The sequence below is a fragment of the Coregonus lavaretus genome, assembly GCF_964263955.1.
Source record: "Coregonus lavaretus genome assembly, contig: HAP1_SCAFFOLD_467, whole genome shotgun sequence".
Classification (NCBI taxonomy): Eukaryota; Metazoa; Chordata; class Actinopteri; order Salmoniformes; family Salmonidae; genus Coregonus; species Coregonus lavaretus.
In genome coordinates, this window is record NW_028166388.1 from 12,671 (window position 1) to 28,042 (window position 15,372).

The 15,372-nt window shown below is 41.6% G+C and overlaps 1 protein-coding gene across 1 annotated transcript; it reads right to left on the reverse strand.

Moving 5' to 3' along the window:
* Nucleotides 1-3,567: 3,567 nt before the first annotated feature.
* Nucleotides 3,568-9,235, reverse strand: LOC311114783 (F-box only protein 22-like). Its single transcript, XM_084190020.1, has 7 exons — nucleotides 9,066-9,235; nucleotides 8,366-8,498; nucleotides 7,523-7,610; nucleotides 7,187-7,285; nucleotides 6,292-6,444; nucleotides 5,780-5,945; nucleotides 3,568-5,412 (listed from the first exon to the last, which is right to left on the reverse strand). The coding sequence occupies exons 1-7, from the start codon at nucleotides 9,194-9,196 to the stop codon at nucleotides 5,019-5,021; spliced, it is 1,164 nt and encodes a 387-aa protein (XP_084046146.1). The 5' UTR covers nucleotides 9,197-9,235; the 3' UTR covers nucleotides 3,568-5,018.
* Between the last annotated feature and the right edge of the window lie 6,137 nt (nucleotides 9,236-15,372).

Genomic DNA, 15,372 nt, shown 5'->3' on the forward strand with positions numbered 1-15,372 from the left:
CTGAATATAGAAGCAGACTGGAGAGACTATAGTAGCCTAGTGCGTAAAGCAGGGTTGTCCCCGTTGTAGTCTACACCCGAGGAGAGCCCCGGCAATGTACAACTAATCTATTATTCAGTTGAACCAAAGAATAACCTTCCTACCTGTCTTGATTTACATTGTTGACAGTCTAATCGAGCCTCCCGTTGGCCGCGTGCTCGTTATAATGTCTCCCTCGGTGATGATCAGCGTGAGTGAGGCTCGTGCTCCAAGCTCGTGGCGATGTGTAGGCTGCTGCCTTCCTGAGCACTTTTACATTGGACAAGCACCCCTGCCGCCGCTGCTGCTTAGAATCCTGAGCAAAACGAAAAGACTGGAGCCGAAATGCAAGCACTATCGTCATTCAGCAAAATCATATTAAGTGTCCCTGACTGACCATCAAATAACCAGCTAACAGCATCATTAGAGAGAGGAGGAAGAAAGGTCAGAACGTTGTGTGTGTTGTGTTGGCTACACCGCTCCAGATTTACTAGTGAGGGTTGAGGGCTTCCCCCGCGATCGCAGAAGGGACTCCTTGCTGCGGAAGGAGCTGTCCAGGTGCTGAAAACGTGATTAACCTCCGGCTTCTCTAGTGCCGCGCTGGGATACCTGGCTCTCTCTCCCTCGCAAAACCGAGAATAGTAGCCTAATCCTCGCGAAACGACGTCAAAAACATTGCCGTTTGTTTTCATGCCGAATAGTGGCAGTATCTTAGGCTATAACAGTGTCATTGCTTGCTTCGGTCACGACTCACATGTTTGCTCTCCGTGGATTCTGAAAGGGGGGTTCTAGTTCCAAATCCTGATGATAACCGAATGAAAACTGAGGTTCAGTCACCTCTCTTGAATTGTAGGCCTATAGCTTTATGCCTGGGTTGCCTTTCTCAATCTACATAGGCTTTAGGTTTTTTATCGTTTTCTACATTCAAGATACTATGGGAATATAAATGATCTTTCTACCAATTGGCTTAACAGTTTGTCATTCACCAGGAATGGCCAGTCGATGGTTAGAGCGCACATCAATCAATCTTATAGAGCCTTCGCAGCCTTTTATCAAACACGCCTGCTTGTCAAGGAGCTTAGGCTTTCGGAAATGAAGGAAATGGTCGATATGAAATAATTGTAGTTGTAGTATATTAAAATTATAAATAACCTACACTACATAGTCTATGATAGAGCAATTCTGAACAATTGGGCCTGTTATATAAGAAGACTATATATACATGGGAGGCTTACTATTCTATTAATCTTTCATTTAAATGTTAATATCAGTACATGGATACCTAAACCTGAAGAGTCCACGTATGTGACTCTTGTGCTGGGGTTAGAGAGAGAGAAAGCAAGAGAGCAATGAGACATTTCAATGGCAGTCATTTATTGAATTTGAAATAAATCAAACATATATAATTTGGCACACATACAGTTGAAAAGTGCTTGTAACCTTAAACATTTTGCTCATCATATTAAAGACAGAGAAAACTATTTAAATAACCATTTTAAAAGAATCCCATTAGCTCTACACAGAATGGTTGTGTGGTAACATTAGGTGATATACAGTGCCTTGCAAAAGTATTCATCCCCCTTGGCGTTTTTCCTATATTGTTGCATTACAACCTGTAATTTAAATGGATTTTTATTTGGATTTCATGTAATGGACATACACAAAATAGTCCAAATTGGTGTAGTGAAATGAAAAAAATTACTTGTGCGTGCATATGTATTCACCCCCTTTGCTATGAAGCCCCTAAATAAGATATGGTGCAACCAATTACCTTCAGAAGTCACATAATTACTTAAATAGAGTCCACCTGTGTGCAATCTAAGTGTCACATGATCCATCACATGATCTCAGTCTATATACACCTGTTCTGAAAGGCCCCAGAGTGCAACACCACTAAGCAAGGGGCACCACCAAGCAAGCGGCACCATGAAGACCAGGGAGCTCTCCAAACAGGTCAGGGCCAAAGTTGTGGAGAAGTACAGATCAGGGTTGGGTTATAAAAAAGATCTGAAACTTTGAACATCCCACGGAGCACCATTAAATCCATTATTAAAAAATGGAAAGAATATGGCACCACAACAAACCTGCCAAGATCGGGCCACCCACCAAAACTCACGGACCAGACAAGGAGGGCATTAATCAGAGGCAACAAAGAGACCAAAGATAACCCTGAAGGAGCTGCAAAGCTCCACAGCGGAGATTGGAGTATCTGTCCATAGGACCACTTTAAGCCGTACACTCCACAGAGCTGGGCTTTATGGAAGAGTGGCTAGAAAAAAAGCCATTGCTTAAAGAAAAAAAGAAGCAAACACGTTTGGTGTTCGCCAAAAGCCATGTGGGAGACTCCCCAAACATATGGAAGAAGGTACTCTGGTCAGATGAGACTAAAATTGAGCTTTTTGGCCATCAAGGAAAAAGCTATGTCTGGCGCAAACCCAACACCTCTCATCACCCCGAGAACACCATCCCCACAGTGAAGCATGGTGGTGGCAGCATCATGCTGTGGGGATGTTTTTCATCGGCAAGGACTGGGAAACTGGTTAGAATTGAAGGAATGATGGATGGCACTAAATACAGGGACATTCTTGAGGGAAACCTGTTTCAGTCTTCCAGAGATTTGAGACTGGGACGGAGGTTCACCTTCCAGCGGGACAATGACCCTAAGCATACTGCTAAATCAACACTTGAGTGGTTTAAGGGGAAACATTTAAATGTCTTGGAATGGCCTAGTCAAAGCCCAGACCTCAATCCAATTGAGAATCTGTGGTATGACTTAAAGATCGCTGTACACCAGCAGAACCCATCCAACTTGAAGGAGCTGGAGCAGTTTTGCCTTGAAGAATGGGCAAAAATCCCAGTGGCTAGATGTGCCAAGCTTATAGAGACATACCCCAAGAGACTTGCAGCTGTAATTGCTGCAAAAGGTGACTCTACAAAGTATTGCCTTTGGGGGGGGTGAATAGTTATGCACGCTCAAGTTTTGTTTTTTTGTCTTGTTTCTTGTTTGTTTCACAAGAAAATATATTTTGCATCTTCAAAGTGGTAGGCATGTTGTGTAAAACAAATGATCCAAACCCCCCAAATTGCAGGTTGTAAGGCAACAAAATAGGAAAAATGCCAAGGGGGGTGAATACTTTCGCAAGCCACTGTATACTGAACTGTGTTGTCTAATGAACATAATGAAAGTGTATAAGGTGACAATGTTCCTAAAATATCTGCTATAAAGCAAAGTTAGTTATCCAGATGAAAACCTTAGCAGAGTGTATAGTATTATTTGGGAAAAGTTAGGTCACAGAAAACTATGAACAGTGATCTTCCATTTCCCCCATTAAAGAGTATCAGGAGAATAGCCTGTATGCTATGCTGCAAAGTTCTACCTTACCATAGCTTATTCTAAACAAAAAAAAGAAGTAAGCAATCAAACCCATTTAGCCAAACACATAGGTTGGTAAAATTGCACATTCATCTCCAAAGAACTGTTTTGAACTTCCACATCTTTTTTCATATGTTCATACCTTCAGAAAACAAAACAAATACTGTCATAAGGAATGTCTTCAGAATTATAATATGTTCGTAAATTCAATGAATGAAGCAGAATATTGTACAGAATCCCGACTACAAAACTATGTTTGTACACACAAATCATATAATAGCGGGAATACCCTGTTGGAGAGTGGAACACGTAAAATAATAACATGAATTTTAAAACCATCAGTTCCAATGAAGCAAGAAATATGACCTTACAAGGTAGTATGAACGACACAGCAGAGAGAAAGATTCTGTCTAAACCACGGAATCCATTTGAGTAAATAGAACTAGTGAGGCAATTCCACGTTAACAGAATGACAGCACCAACAGCACAAAGCCTCTTTCTGTTACCAAACTTTGCATCTGCACTGTTCTTCAAGTATATGTTTTTGTAAAATTTTCTGTGGAATTTGTCAAAAGTCATCCTTGTGCATAGAGTTGTATGGTTTGTTAAACTTTGCAATCATTGGTTTTTGTTTGACATACATTTTCAAGTGAAACATCTGAGTCTCAGCATCACTCTATTACCATGGAATTGCCCAGTGTGTGAAATAGTCTTCTAAAAGGTAGTAGGAACAGGCCTTGATTTAATTGCATTTCAAAAAGGTTTTCTCCATATCTAACACTAAAAGAGGGGCATGTGTCAAAGCACATACAGGAGAAAACATTGAAATCAAGACAAACTAAATTTTTCTCAAAGGTTCAAAACATGTTCCTTTCCTTATCTTCCTAAATAAAAAGTGCCTGATCGGTATTCTCAACAATTATTTATAATAATTAATAACAATTATATTTGTTAATTGGGTAACAAAAGTGTTGGTAACTTTTCACCACAAGGTATAAGAAACCATCTGGTCAAGATTATTAGTTAGTTTCAGTTATATGTTTTGAATATGTGCATAACATTTGGGGAGTAATGTTTTACATGGGGAAGTCCACTGTATTATTTTGTAACAGAGGACTGAGATGAATGGACAGTATTTTCTTCTCTGATTCCCATCAGCACCTTGTTAAACTCACTAACATATCAGCAATATTTCCTATTCAAGTTTCAAACTGATCAATGCATGATCAAGTAAGTATTTGCTTCTATCGCAGCAGATAAAACATTGCATTTCCCCCCCAAAATTGACAAACTTAAAACTTTACATTGGGAAAAGTTGAACACAACTGAAAGAAAGACATCTACATGCTGTAATCCACTTCAAACACCATCACATACCACCATCGCTGAGAGATAACAAGAATGTTGTTGATCCTGATCGCTAGTCTGACCTAGACACCAGGGTTGTATTCATTAGGGCGCACAGTTTCAAAACATTTTGTGACGTAAAACGGGTGTTTCTTATTGGGCCAGTTAAGATAGTACCTCTCCGCTTCATACGGTTTTCTTCTGTGTCGTACCTAATCAATAGGAACCTGAAGTGAACAAAACAAACTGCAGTTTGAATGTAAATACGACCATCGACTCCTCAGCCAAGGTGAACTAGGGTCATAACAGTGGTGTATCCATGCTGCAGACTGTCCGTATCCGTGTCACACAGAGTATAGTCCTCCTTCACGATACGATCACACCCGATCTCCCCGTTACCAAAGAAGCCAAACAGTGGGATGTTGGGGAACACCTTGCGGAATGTGTCAGCCTCCACGTTACGCTGGTTGTTGTAATAGTTGTGTCCGCGGCCCACGCAGGCGAACATGAAGCCCAGGGTGTTCCTCTCTGGGAGGTTGGCGGCTTTCAGCCTCCGGATGGTGGCCTCGGCTTCCTTGGGGCTGCTCACGTCCTGCTCCAGGAGAACACTGGCCCCCTGGACCCTGGGACCGCTCAGAGCCAGACCCACCACGCCGTACGACCCCTGGCCACAGCTACAGAGAAAGACAGACCACAGTCACATAGCTGTATAGTAATACACTGAGCTAAACCCTAACCCTGGGACCGCTCAGGGCCAGACCTACCCCGTCACACGTTCCCCAGCAACAGTTACAGAGAAAGACGGAGGGACAGACAAAAACAAAGTCACAGCTGCATAGTAAGAGTAGGGATTCCCAAACGTTTCATGTCGAGGCCCTCTGAATATGATGAGCATCCGGCTGAGGACCCCCACCACCTTAAAAAATATGTTTTGCCGCTGGGTAGATTACTAGGAGGTCGCAATAAAATGACCCCCTGTTTGGGAACTCCTGACCTTTCTCAGCATTGAAAAGAACAGTTGCAGATCACTCAGGTACTCACCACTCTCTTTCAGGGGAGAAGACATTCTCCACATGGCCCCCAGCGATGAGAGCCTTGCTGCGTGCCAAAGGCTCCAGGACCTGGTTGAGGAAGCGGGCCGCTCCAGGTTTGTAGGCCTCATAGCCAAACAGCAGCACCACACGCAGATCAGGGTTATTCACCAGCCCTGAGGGGACAGGATGACAACAAAGAGAGTTCAGAGAGATAATCATATTATGGTGGACGGTTGGCTAGAGCCAAGGATGTGTTTAGCATACTGTAGACATGTTTGTTGCCATCTCTTTTCTGTAAATATTGGTATTTATCACTCACACTCATACACTAATCCTAGTATCAACTTTACACTGCAGGGTTTGTATTGGGCTAGAACAAGACCTGCACTGACACTTGAAAATACAAGACAGTACTGACCAGCTTAATGGTTGACTGTGGTACCCTTATGTGGGAGAGCGGAGCAAGGTATATTTCTGAACTGGTCATCATAACTTCAACTCCCAGTCGGTCACACCAACCTGCTTCCTCCAGGTGTGACTCTGAGATGGTGCGCTTGCAGAAGTGAAAGGGGCGGATGTCCACTCCCTCCATCCTAGGGAACATGATAGCGTAGCCAGCCTCTCCTTCTTGGAACTCCTTCGGTGGACCCGAGTGGGAGCCACTGGGGGTTACTGTGGGGGAAGATGAAAAGACACTCAGCAACTCTTGGGAGGAATAAAAAATATCTATGTTTTATGGTTAAAACCAACACGTTTTGGTAAATGCCTTCTTCAGGGTTACTGTGGGAAAAGGTAAACGGACAAATCATACTGTCAACCAATGTCCTATTTCCTTATATTGGTAATTTATCACTTGTATGATGTACATTTAAAGTAGTTAGCTAGCTAACCTTAATGCATTTTAACATATTGCATTGCTTTCCACCTATCTGGTTCTCTGAGCACTCAATCTATGTGACTAAACACCATTTAACAAATAACAAATCAATATTACCAAGCTAGATTTTTAGTTCACGAGCAGAGATACTATCTGCATACTTGGTTGATGAAGTGTCACTTCTCTCTAGGTTAGTGAATATATAGAGGAATACAGAGCACAGATCCTGTTGTCAGTCCTGGAAGACTAGGCTATCGATCGACATAAGAGTCCCCATGCTTCCCTTCCTAGCTCCAAAGCAGAGCAGAGCACCTTATGCTAATAAGGCAGGGGGAGATTAATGTGGACCATCCCCTGTTGACAGGTGACGCATTCATCTGTGATATTATTAATCTGTGAATTATGGCTAGCTATCGGAGGTTAGTGTTGAAGGAAAATGACGTGTTATAACATATTATAATACATGAAGTAGTTACCACACAGTGTTCTGGTTATTAGGGATTAGGAAGGGAAATATGAAAATACTGTGGTTCTTACAGACGACGCCAGGAGTAGCGATGCCCATGATGTCACATCCATTGGGGAACAGCCTGTTCAGTTCCTCCACTGAGTCTGGACTGTGGTGGGTCTTGCGTGCTGCAAGAGGGGATACAGGTCAAAACATGCCTTACATTTAGATTGTTACTGACCGAGTCTCTAGTATAAGCAGCAGGTTTCACAACTTGGCCTACAACTTTTAACAACTTACAAGTGTTTAGTAACATAAACTAAATGGAAGTTAGCTAGTAGATAAGAGGCCACTGTACTTTTTACTTCTCGGACCTGGATTAATACAGTGTGCTTTATTACAGAGTAGTAAATGTAACGTCTTACCCTTTTTCTGCTTGTAACAAGAGTCTTGTCCACTGACGGTCTCGCTGTCCACCATAACCAAGACTGTTTTGGGCAGCAGGTATACATTCTGCAAACATTAAGAGAGAAGTGTTTCTACAGTGTTCAATAATGTCTGACTCCACATACTGCACACAGACTGTCTTCCACTGTTACACTGTAGGTGCCAGGCTATAACTTTACTGTGTTCTACTAGCCTACTTGTAGGACTGTAGCAACAGCATACAGAAAGATATGCATTATGTAGAACAAACATGCCTCTGGCTAATCTCGGTTAACCCAGAACTAAAGTCTTGCCTAATTGGTCAGATGCTCGATTAAGTTCTGGGTCTGTACATGTTAAGAGAAGAGATGCTAGAACGAGGAGTGGAACCGGATTGAGGAGATCCACCCTCTCTCTTTGCAAGTTACGTGCAAATATATGGGCCAAATGTCCCCTCCCCTTCCAAAATTAGAAGAATGCTAACACCTGCGAAATCTTGATTTGTCCAAATATAAAACCAGTGAGGAAAAACCCAAGCACCGGAACTATTGCTGCTCGTTATCAATCAGTGCTCATAGTATAATGACAGATCTACGGTACCATTTACAGTTGAAGTCTAAGTTTACATACACCTTAGCCAAGTACATTTAAACTCAGTTTTTCACAATTCCAATGACAGATCTACGTACCATTTATGTTTATGTAGTCTGTACACGAGAGATTACTCTCTGGCATGCAATCATGTCTGTTCTATTCATGACACTTCTATCAATAACTTATGAATGTCCTCCTGAAAGAGACCCTGTTGTAATGTCTTGTGTATTTTCAGTAGTCAAACTGACCTCCACTTCTTCAGCCAGGCTGTGGCAGAGAGCATGGCCGTCATAGTTGGACGGTCCAGAGGCAGACACCCACGTCAACTTCTGCTGGACCCTCAGTACTCTCCGTGCACAGTTCATCCACAGTCTGCAAACACTGCACAATAAGGAAGACAGTCGTCGTTAGCTCTCACTCATCCTGGCATGACAAGGAAGTTGGCTAAAGAACATGATACCTACGACCAGTCTAGGGATAACTAGCTAACGTTAGCTAGATTCCAAGCTTTCTTAGGTTAGCTAATTTAGCTAATTTATCAGTCAGACACTAATCTGTAATACAATAATTATTACTAACATAAACTGTTGTGCTACATGTTAGCTAACTAGCGTTTGCTAGTCTCACATGGCTGCACGCCTATTTTGCAAGCAAAGCGTATACAGTTGACATACACATTTAGTGTAGATTGCTAGTTAGCTACATATCTTCAGCTCCAGTCCTGTTTAGAACTTGAAACGTGCATTGTTGATAAAACACTGTGCTGGCTAACGTTAGCTAGCTAGCTGACTGTGGCTAATCGGTCAGTGTTAATAGGAATCCTTGGGACGTCCCTACCCTAAACCCTAAAAGGGGGGATATGGACGTCCCAATGATTCCAGATAGCACACACCGTGGCTAATCTAGCTAGCTAACTATCTAACGTTAGCTAGCTAGCTAGTCACTTACCACGCAATTTGGAGCAGCGATTTGGTTGGTACAAACGTCAAAATTCTCTCCACTACTTCTGCCACATTACTGAGTATATATTCTGCCGTGCTTTCATCTGAAACGCCAGAAAAATCTGTATTTCCATCCATATTTCCTTCTCAAGATCTTGGCAGCTAGCTACGGACTTGTCTTTTGACCTTTCGCTAATGTAAATTGCATAGCTAAATATCGAAAGCAGTTTTCGGGAGAAAATACACTATTACTGCCACCTAGTGGTGAGTACACTTTATCTGCCTAGAATATACATAGTATATATCTATATTTTGTGCCATATATTCATGGCTTAAATTGTCAGTACATTGGCATTTGAGCAATAATTGTCCTCATAATAACCAACACTTTATTTCTCCAAAGAAGGTTTTTGCAGTTTCTTTATCACAGCAAAATAACACAAAAATAGTAGGCTAAGCATGGCCCTGGAAATATCCGGGGGGGGGGGGGGGTTTCTTCTTAAATTAATTGATTCAAGGAGGTACTGCATTGGTTGATTATAATGATTATATGCATTGAAAGTAGTATTAGCCTGTGTTTACACACGCAGCCCATTTCTGATTTTTTGGGCAAAAGAGCTGATCTAATTGGCCAAAAGACCAATTAGTGGAAAAAGGTCAGAAATGGGTTGCCTGTGTAAACGCAGCCTAAGAGAGCGAGATAATGACCATGGTGCAGCAGCATCACACCAACACTAGAGTGTAGTCTTCACACTCTACATCTGCTTCCAGATCTTTCTAAAGGGCATTTAGAAGTCACATACATTTCAACAAAATCACAGTTGACTTAGTGGAGAGTGTACTGTGATTCTGACTGTACCCCTTATCTACAAGTGTAATCACTGTAAAATAATAGCACAGATTACAGATGTCAGCATGTTTGTGGGTTTTTATTTATGTATTACTTTTGCATGGTATATTACATTCACATAATAAAATGAACAAGAGACACCATCAAATCAAACATGTATGCTATTTGACAAAAAAACATTCCCGCAGCGATGACATTGGACATGAAATGATCTAGGTTGATCTACTTGAGATTAAATGAACACACTGTACCTTCCTCCTCGCTAAACATTATGTCAGTGTACATATTGCACATGCTTACTTTCTTTTAAATATAAGTACTGTATATCACTGAGGCACCAGCACATACATATGAAGAATGTACATAAAGAAACATGGACAATAAATAACTCAAGAACAAGTTACAAAAGCAGAATAAAAAAGTACCCGTTTTAAACCTTGGCTTCGGTTATGGCTTAATTAGTCAACAGTGATCCTGTCCATTATTATAGCTTTAATAAATCAAGTGCACATTTTGTCAACTAAATCTCACTTTAACATGCAAAAATAAATGGTATATGAGTCAAGTGACAGCTCAGCCATATTATGTCTGCTTTGTTTTCTAGCTAACATCCAGTTCAAGTCCATTGTGTTTGTTTTCTCAGCCCTTCTGAGAGCTGAGAAAACAGTCAAGCCCCAGAGAGGGCAGGGAGGGGCCCTCCATGGCAACGGCAGGTAAGTGTTGGTGTGATCATGGTGTGATGCTGGACCAGGTCAGAGCAGGTGAGTAGTGCAGGTTTGTGTGATGATGGACCATGTTGTTACATTATATTGAGGTCCATGAGTGTCTGATCCAACATTTGACTCATGCCAAAGTTCTCATCATTAGCCTGATAGAGTTTGTCTGTCAATATACAGTACCATGAAACATGTTAAATTCATCACTATGTGTGTAACATAAAAAGGAAGCCTGCAGACCATTTATAACATTTGACCACAATGAAATGACTTAATTAACCAAGAGTTTCACAGACCCAATAATATTGAATGAAGATTGTTATAGCTAAAAAGGTAAAAGGTGGTCCCTGTGTATATCCTTAGTCAACCACAATCAGTAGATATTGTAATAATGCACACTCATATCAAGCCTTATCATACATTGTGGGTCAGTTTCACAGACCCAGATTATGCCCAGAATTACTCCTGTACAATGGACAATCTTTCAGTCATAGACTTACAGTGGGGAAAAAAAGTATTTAGTCAGCCACCAATTGTGCAAGTTCTCCCACTTAAAAAGATGAGAGAGGCCTGTAATTTTCATCATAGGTACACGTCAACTATGACAGACAAAACGAGAAAAAAAATCCTGAAAATCACATTGTAGGATTTTTAATGAATTTATTTGCAAATGATGGTGGAAAATAAGTATTTGGTCAATAACAAAAGTTTCTCAATACTTTGTTATATACCCTGTGTTGGCAATGACACAGGTCAAACGTTTTCTGTAAGTCTTCACAAGGTTTTCACACACTGTTGCTGGTATTTTGGCCCATTCCTCCATGCAGATCTCCTCTAGAGCAGTGATGTTTTGGGGCTGTCGCTGGGCAACACGGACTTTCAACTCCCTCCAAAGATTTTCTATGGGGTTGAGATCTGGAGACTGGCTAGGCCACTCCAGGACCTTGAAATGCTACTTACGAAGCCACTCCTTCGTTGCCCGGGCGGTGTGTTTGGGATCATTGTCATGCTGAAAGACCCAGCCACGTTTCATCTTCAATGCCCTTGCTGATGGAAGGAGGTTTTCACTCAAAATCTCACGATACATGGCCCCATTCATTCTTTCCTTTACACGGATCAGTCGTCCTGGTCCCTTTGCAGAAAAACAGCCCCAAAGCATGATGTTTCCACCCCCATGCTTCACAGTAGGTATGGTGTCCTTTGGATGTAACTCAGCATTCTTTGTCCTCCAAACACGACGAGTTGAGTTTTTACCAAAAAGTTATATTTTGGTTTCATCTGACCATATGACATTCTCCCAATCCTCTTCTGGATCATCCAAATGCACTCTAGCAAACTTCAGACAGGCCTGGACATGTACTGGCTTAAGCAGGGGGACACATCTGGCACTGCAGGATTTGAGTCCCTGGCGGCGTAGTGTGTTACTGATGGTAGGCTTTGTTACTTTGGTCCCAGCTCTCTGCAGGTCATTCACTAGGTCCCCCGTGTGGTTCTGGGATTTTTGCTCACCGTTCTTGTGATCATTTTGACCCCACGGGGTGAGATCTTGCGTGGAGCCCCAGATCGAGGGAGATTATCAGTGGTCTTGTATGTCTTCCATTTCCTAATAATTGCTCCCACAGTTGATTTCTTCAAACCAAGCTGCTTACCTATTGCAGATTCAGTCTTCCCAGCCTGGTGCAGGTCTACAATTTTGTTTCTGGTGTCCTTTGACAGCTCTTTGGTCTTGGCCATAGTGGAGTTTGGAGTGTGACTGTTTGAGGTTGTGGACAGGTGTCTTTTATACTGATAACAAGTTCAAACAGGTGCCATTAATACAGGTAACGAGTGGAGGACAGAGGAGCCTCTTAAAGAAGAAGTTACAGGTCTGTGAGAGCCAGAAATCTTGCTTGTTTGTAGGTGACCAAATACTTATTTTCCACCATAATTTGCAAATAAATTCATTAAAAATCCTACAATGGATTTTTTTTTCTCAATTTGTCTGTCATAGTTGACTTGTACCTATGATGAAAATTACAGGCCTCTCTCATCTTTTTAAGTGGGAGAACTTGCACAATTGGTGGCTGACTAAATTATTTTTTCCCCCACTGTATAGACAGTGATCCAGTTTATGTTATCTAAATCGAATTGCTGTTTATTAAATAACAATTCCAGATGTTGGTTAACTAAACTAAAATAGGCCTACTCTTAAATCCATCTGTAAGTCTGTGAAACCTGCCCTCTTTACCTGCAATGTGAGCATGCATTTCATTATGTGAACATGCATTTCATTTCTCTGATGCTCCGCATTAACTACAGTCCAATTATTTCTTCCTGATAAATATTATCCAGTATTTATTTATTTTGGTCTTTGCCTAACTCTTAGGTTTGTGTCAGAGACACACATTCGCCTATATTTCCATCACAGCATCAGACAAATGTCTATGGCCAATGACATGCCAAGACAATAAAAGCATTTAAATTTTGCACCACAAAGGAAGAGCGCCTTGTTTTTTTTATTTATTGAGCACAGTGCTAAATTCACAACACATCCAGTAATAGTTTAATCCTGATTTAACACCACTCTCAGTTCATTGGAAAGAAGACGGTTTTTCTCAAGCTGCCGGTACAGAGGGTCTTTGCAGTCAGAAAGCAGGTTAAGAGAAAATAGAAAAGAATAGAGAGAAGAAAGTGTGTTAGGACAGAAAGATAGAGACTTGTGTCATTCTACAGTGAGGGAAAAAAGTATTTGATCCTTTGCTGATTTTGTACGTTTGCCCACTGACAAAGAAATGATCAGTCTATAATTTTAATGGTAGGTTTATTTGAACAGTGAGAGACAGAATAACAACAAAAAAATCCAGAAAAACACATGTCAAAAATGTTATAAATTGATTTGCATTTTAATGAGGGAAATAAGTACAGCGATTTTCTATTGGGTTCAGGTTTGGAGACTGGCTAGGCCACTCCAGGACCTTGAGATGCTTCTTACGGAGCCACTCCTTAGTTGCCCTGGCTGTGTGTTTCGGGTCGTTATCATGCTGGAAGACCCAGCCACGACCCATCTTCAATGCTCTTACTGAGGGAAGGAGGTTGTTGGCCAAGATCTCGCGATACATGGCCCCATCCATCCTCCCCTCAATACGGTGCAGTCGTCCTGTCCCCTTTGCAGAAAAGCATCCCCAAAGAATGATGTTTCCACCTCCATGCTTCACGGTTGGGATGGTGTTCTTGGGGTTGTACTCATCCTTCTTCTTCCTCCAAACACGGCGAGTGGAGTTTAGACCAAAAAGCTCTATTTTTGTCTCATCAGACCACATGACCTTCTCCCATTCCTCCTCTGGATCATCCAGATGGTCATTGGCAAACTTCAGACGGGCCTGGACATGCACTGGCTTGAGCAGGGGGACCTTGCGTGCGCTGCAGAATTTTAATCCATGACGGCGTAGTGTGTTACTAATGGTTTTCTTTGAGACTGTGGTCCCAGCTCTCTTCAGGTCATTGACCAGGTCCTGCCATGTAGTTCTGGGCTGATCCCTCACCTTCCTCATGATCATTGATGCCCCACGAGGTGAGATCTTGCATGGAGCCCCAGACCGAGGGTGATTGACCGTCATCTTGAACTTCTTCCATTTTCTAATAATTGCGCCAACAGTTGTTGCCTTCTCACCAAGCTGCTTGCCTATTGTCCTGTAGCCCATCCCAGCCTTGTGCAGGTCTACAATTTTATCCCTGATGTCCTTACACAGCTCTCTGGTCTTGGCCATTGTGGAGAGGTTGGAGTCTGTTTGATTGAGTGTGTGGACAGGTGTCTTTTATACAGGTAACGAGTTCAAACAGGCGCAGTTAATACAGGTAATGAGTGGAGAACAGGAGGGCTTCTTAAAGAAAAACTAACAGGTCTGTGAGAGCCGGAATTCTTACTGGTTGGTAGGTGATCAAATACTTATGTCATGCAATAAAATGCAAATTAATTACTTAAAAATCATACAATGTGATTTTCTGGATTTTTGTTTTAGATTCCGTCTCACACAGTTGAAGTGTACCTATTATAAAAATTACAGACCTCTACATGCTTTGTAAGTAGGAAAACCTGCAAAATCGGCAGTGTATCAAATACTTGTTCTCCCCACTATATATATATATATATATATATATATATATATATATATATATATATATATATACATAAAAACATGGGGGATTGGAAGTGATGCAGACAATTACATTGATGGAAGTTACAATCTATCTGCAATATTAAGCTGATCTACCCCCCCCACCCCCCCCAAAAAAAAAAAGAAACGGCTCCCTCACCTCAATGTGGAGATGGTGTGACTGTGAAATGACTGAATTATATGTTTACAGAATATCCCCAATGTTACACAAGTCACAATTATCTTTTTGGCTTTGAACATTAAGCTAAGTGTGACCTCGGGACTACTGTGTTTTTCCGTTCTGAATTTTCTTGAAGCAGGGAATGCTGAGGATGCTGAAACAGGTCAATTTTCTGTTTCAGATCAATCCATGTAATTGAACTCAACTGGTTAAAGAAGTTGAAAGCATGCCTGAGGTTGTTCGAGAGGTTATGGCCGCCGCCCTCTGGACTTCTACAATCCACTGCCTGAGTGGGGTCAAATCCCTGTCCCACTGCACTTCTACACAATATATTTATCTATCACTCTCCCTCTTAATTTCTTGTCTATCCCTGTCAATAAACATTTTGATACTTTTTTTTTTTTAAGAAGAAGCTCTGTGGATGTGCTTTTGTC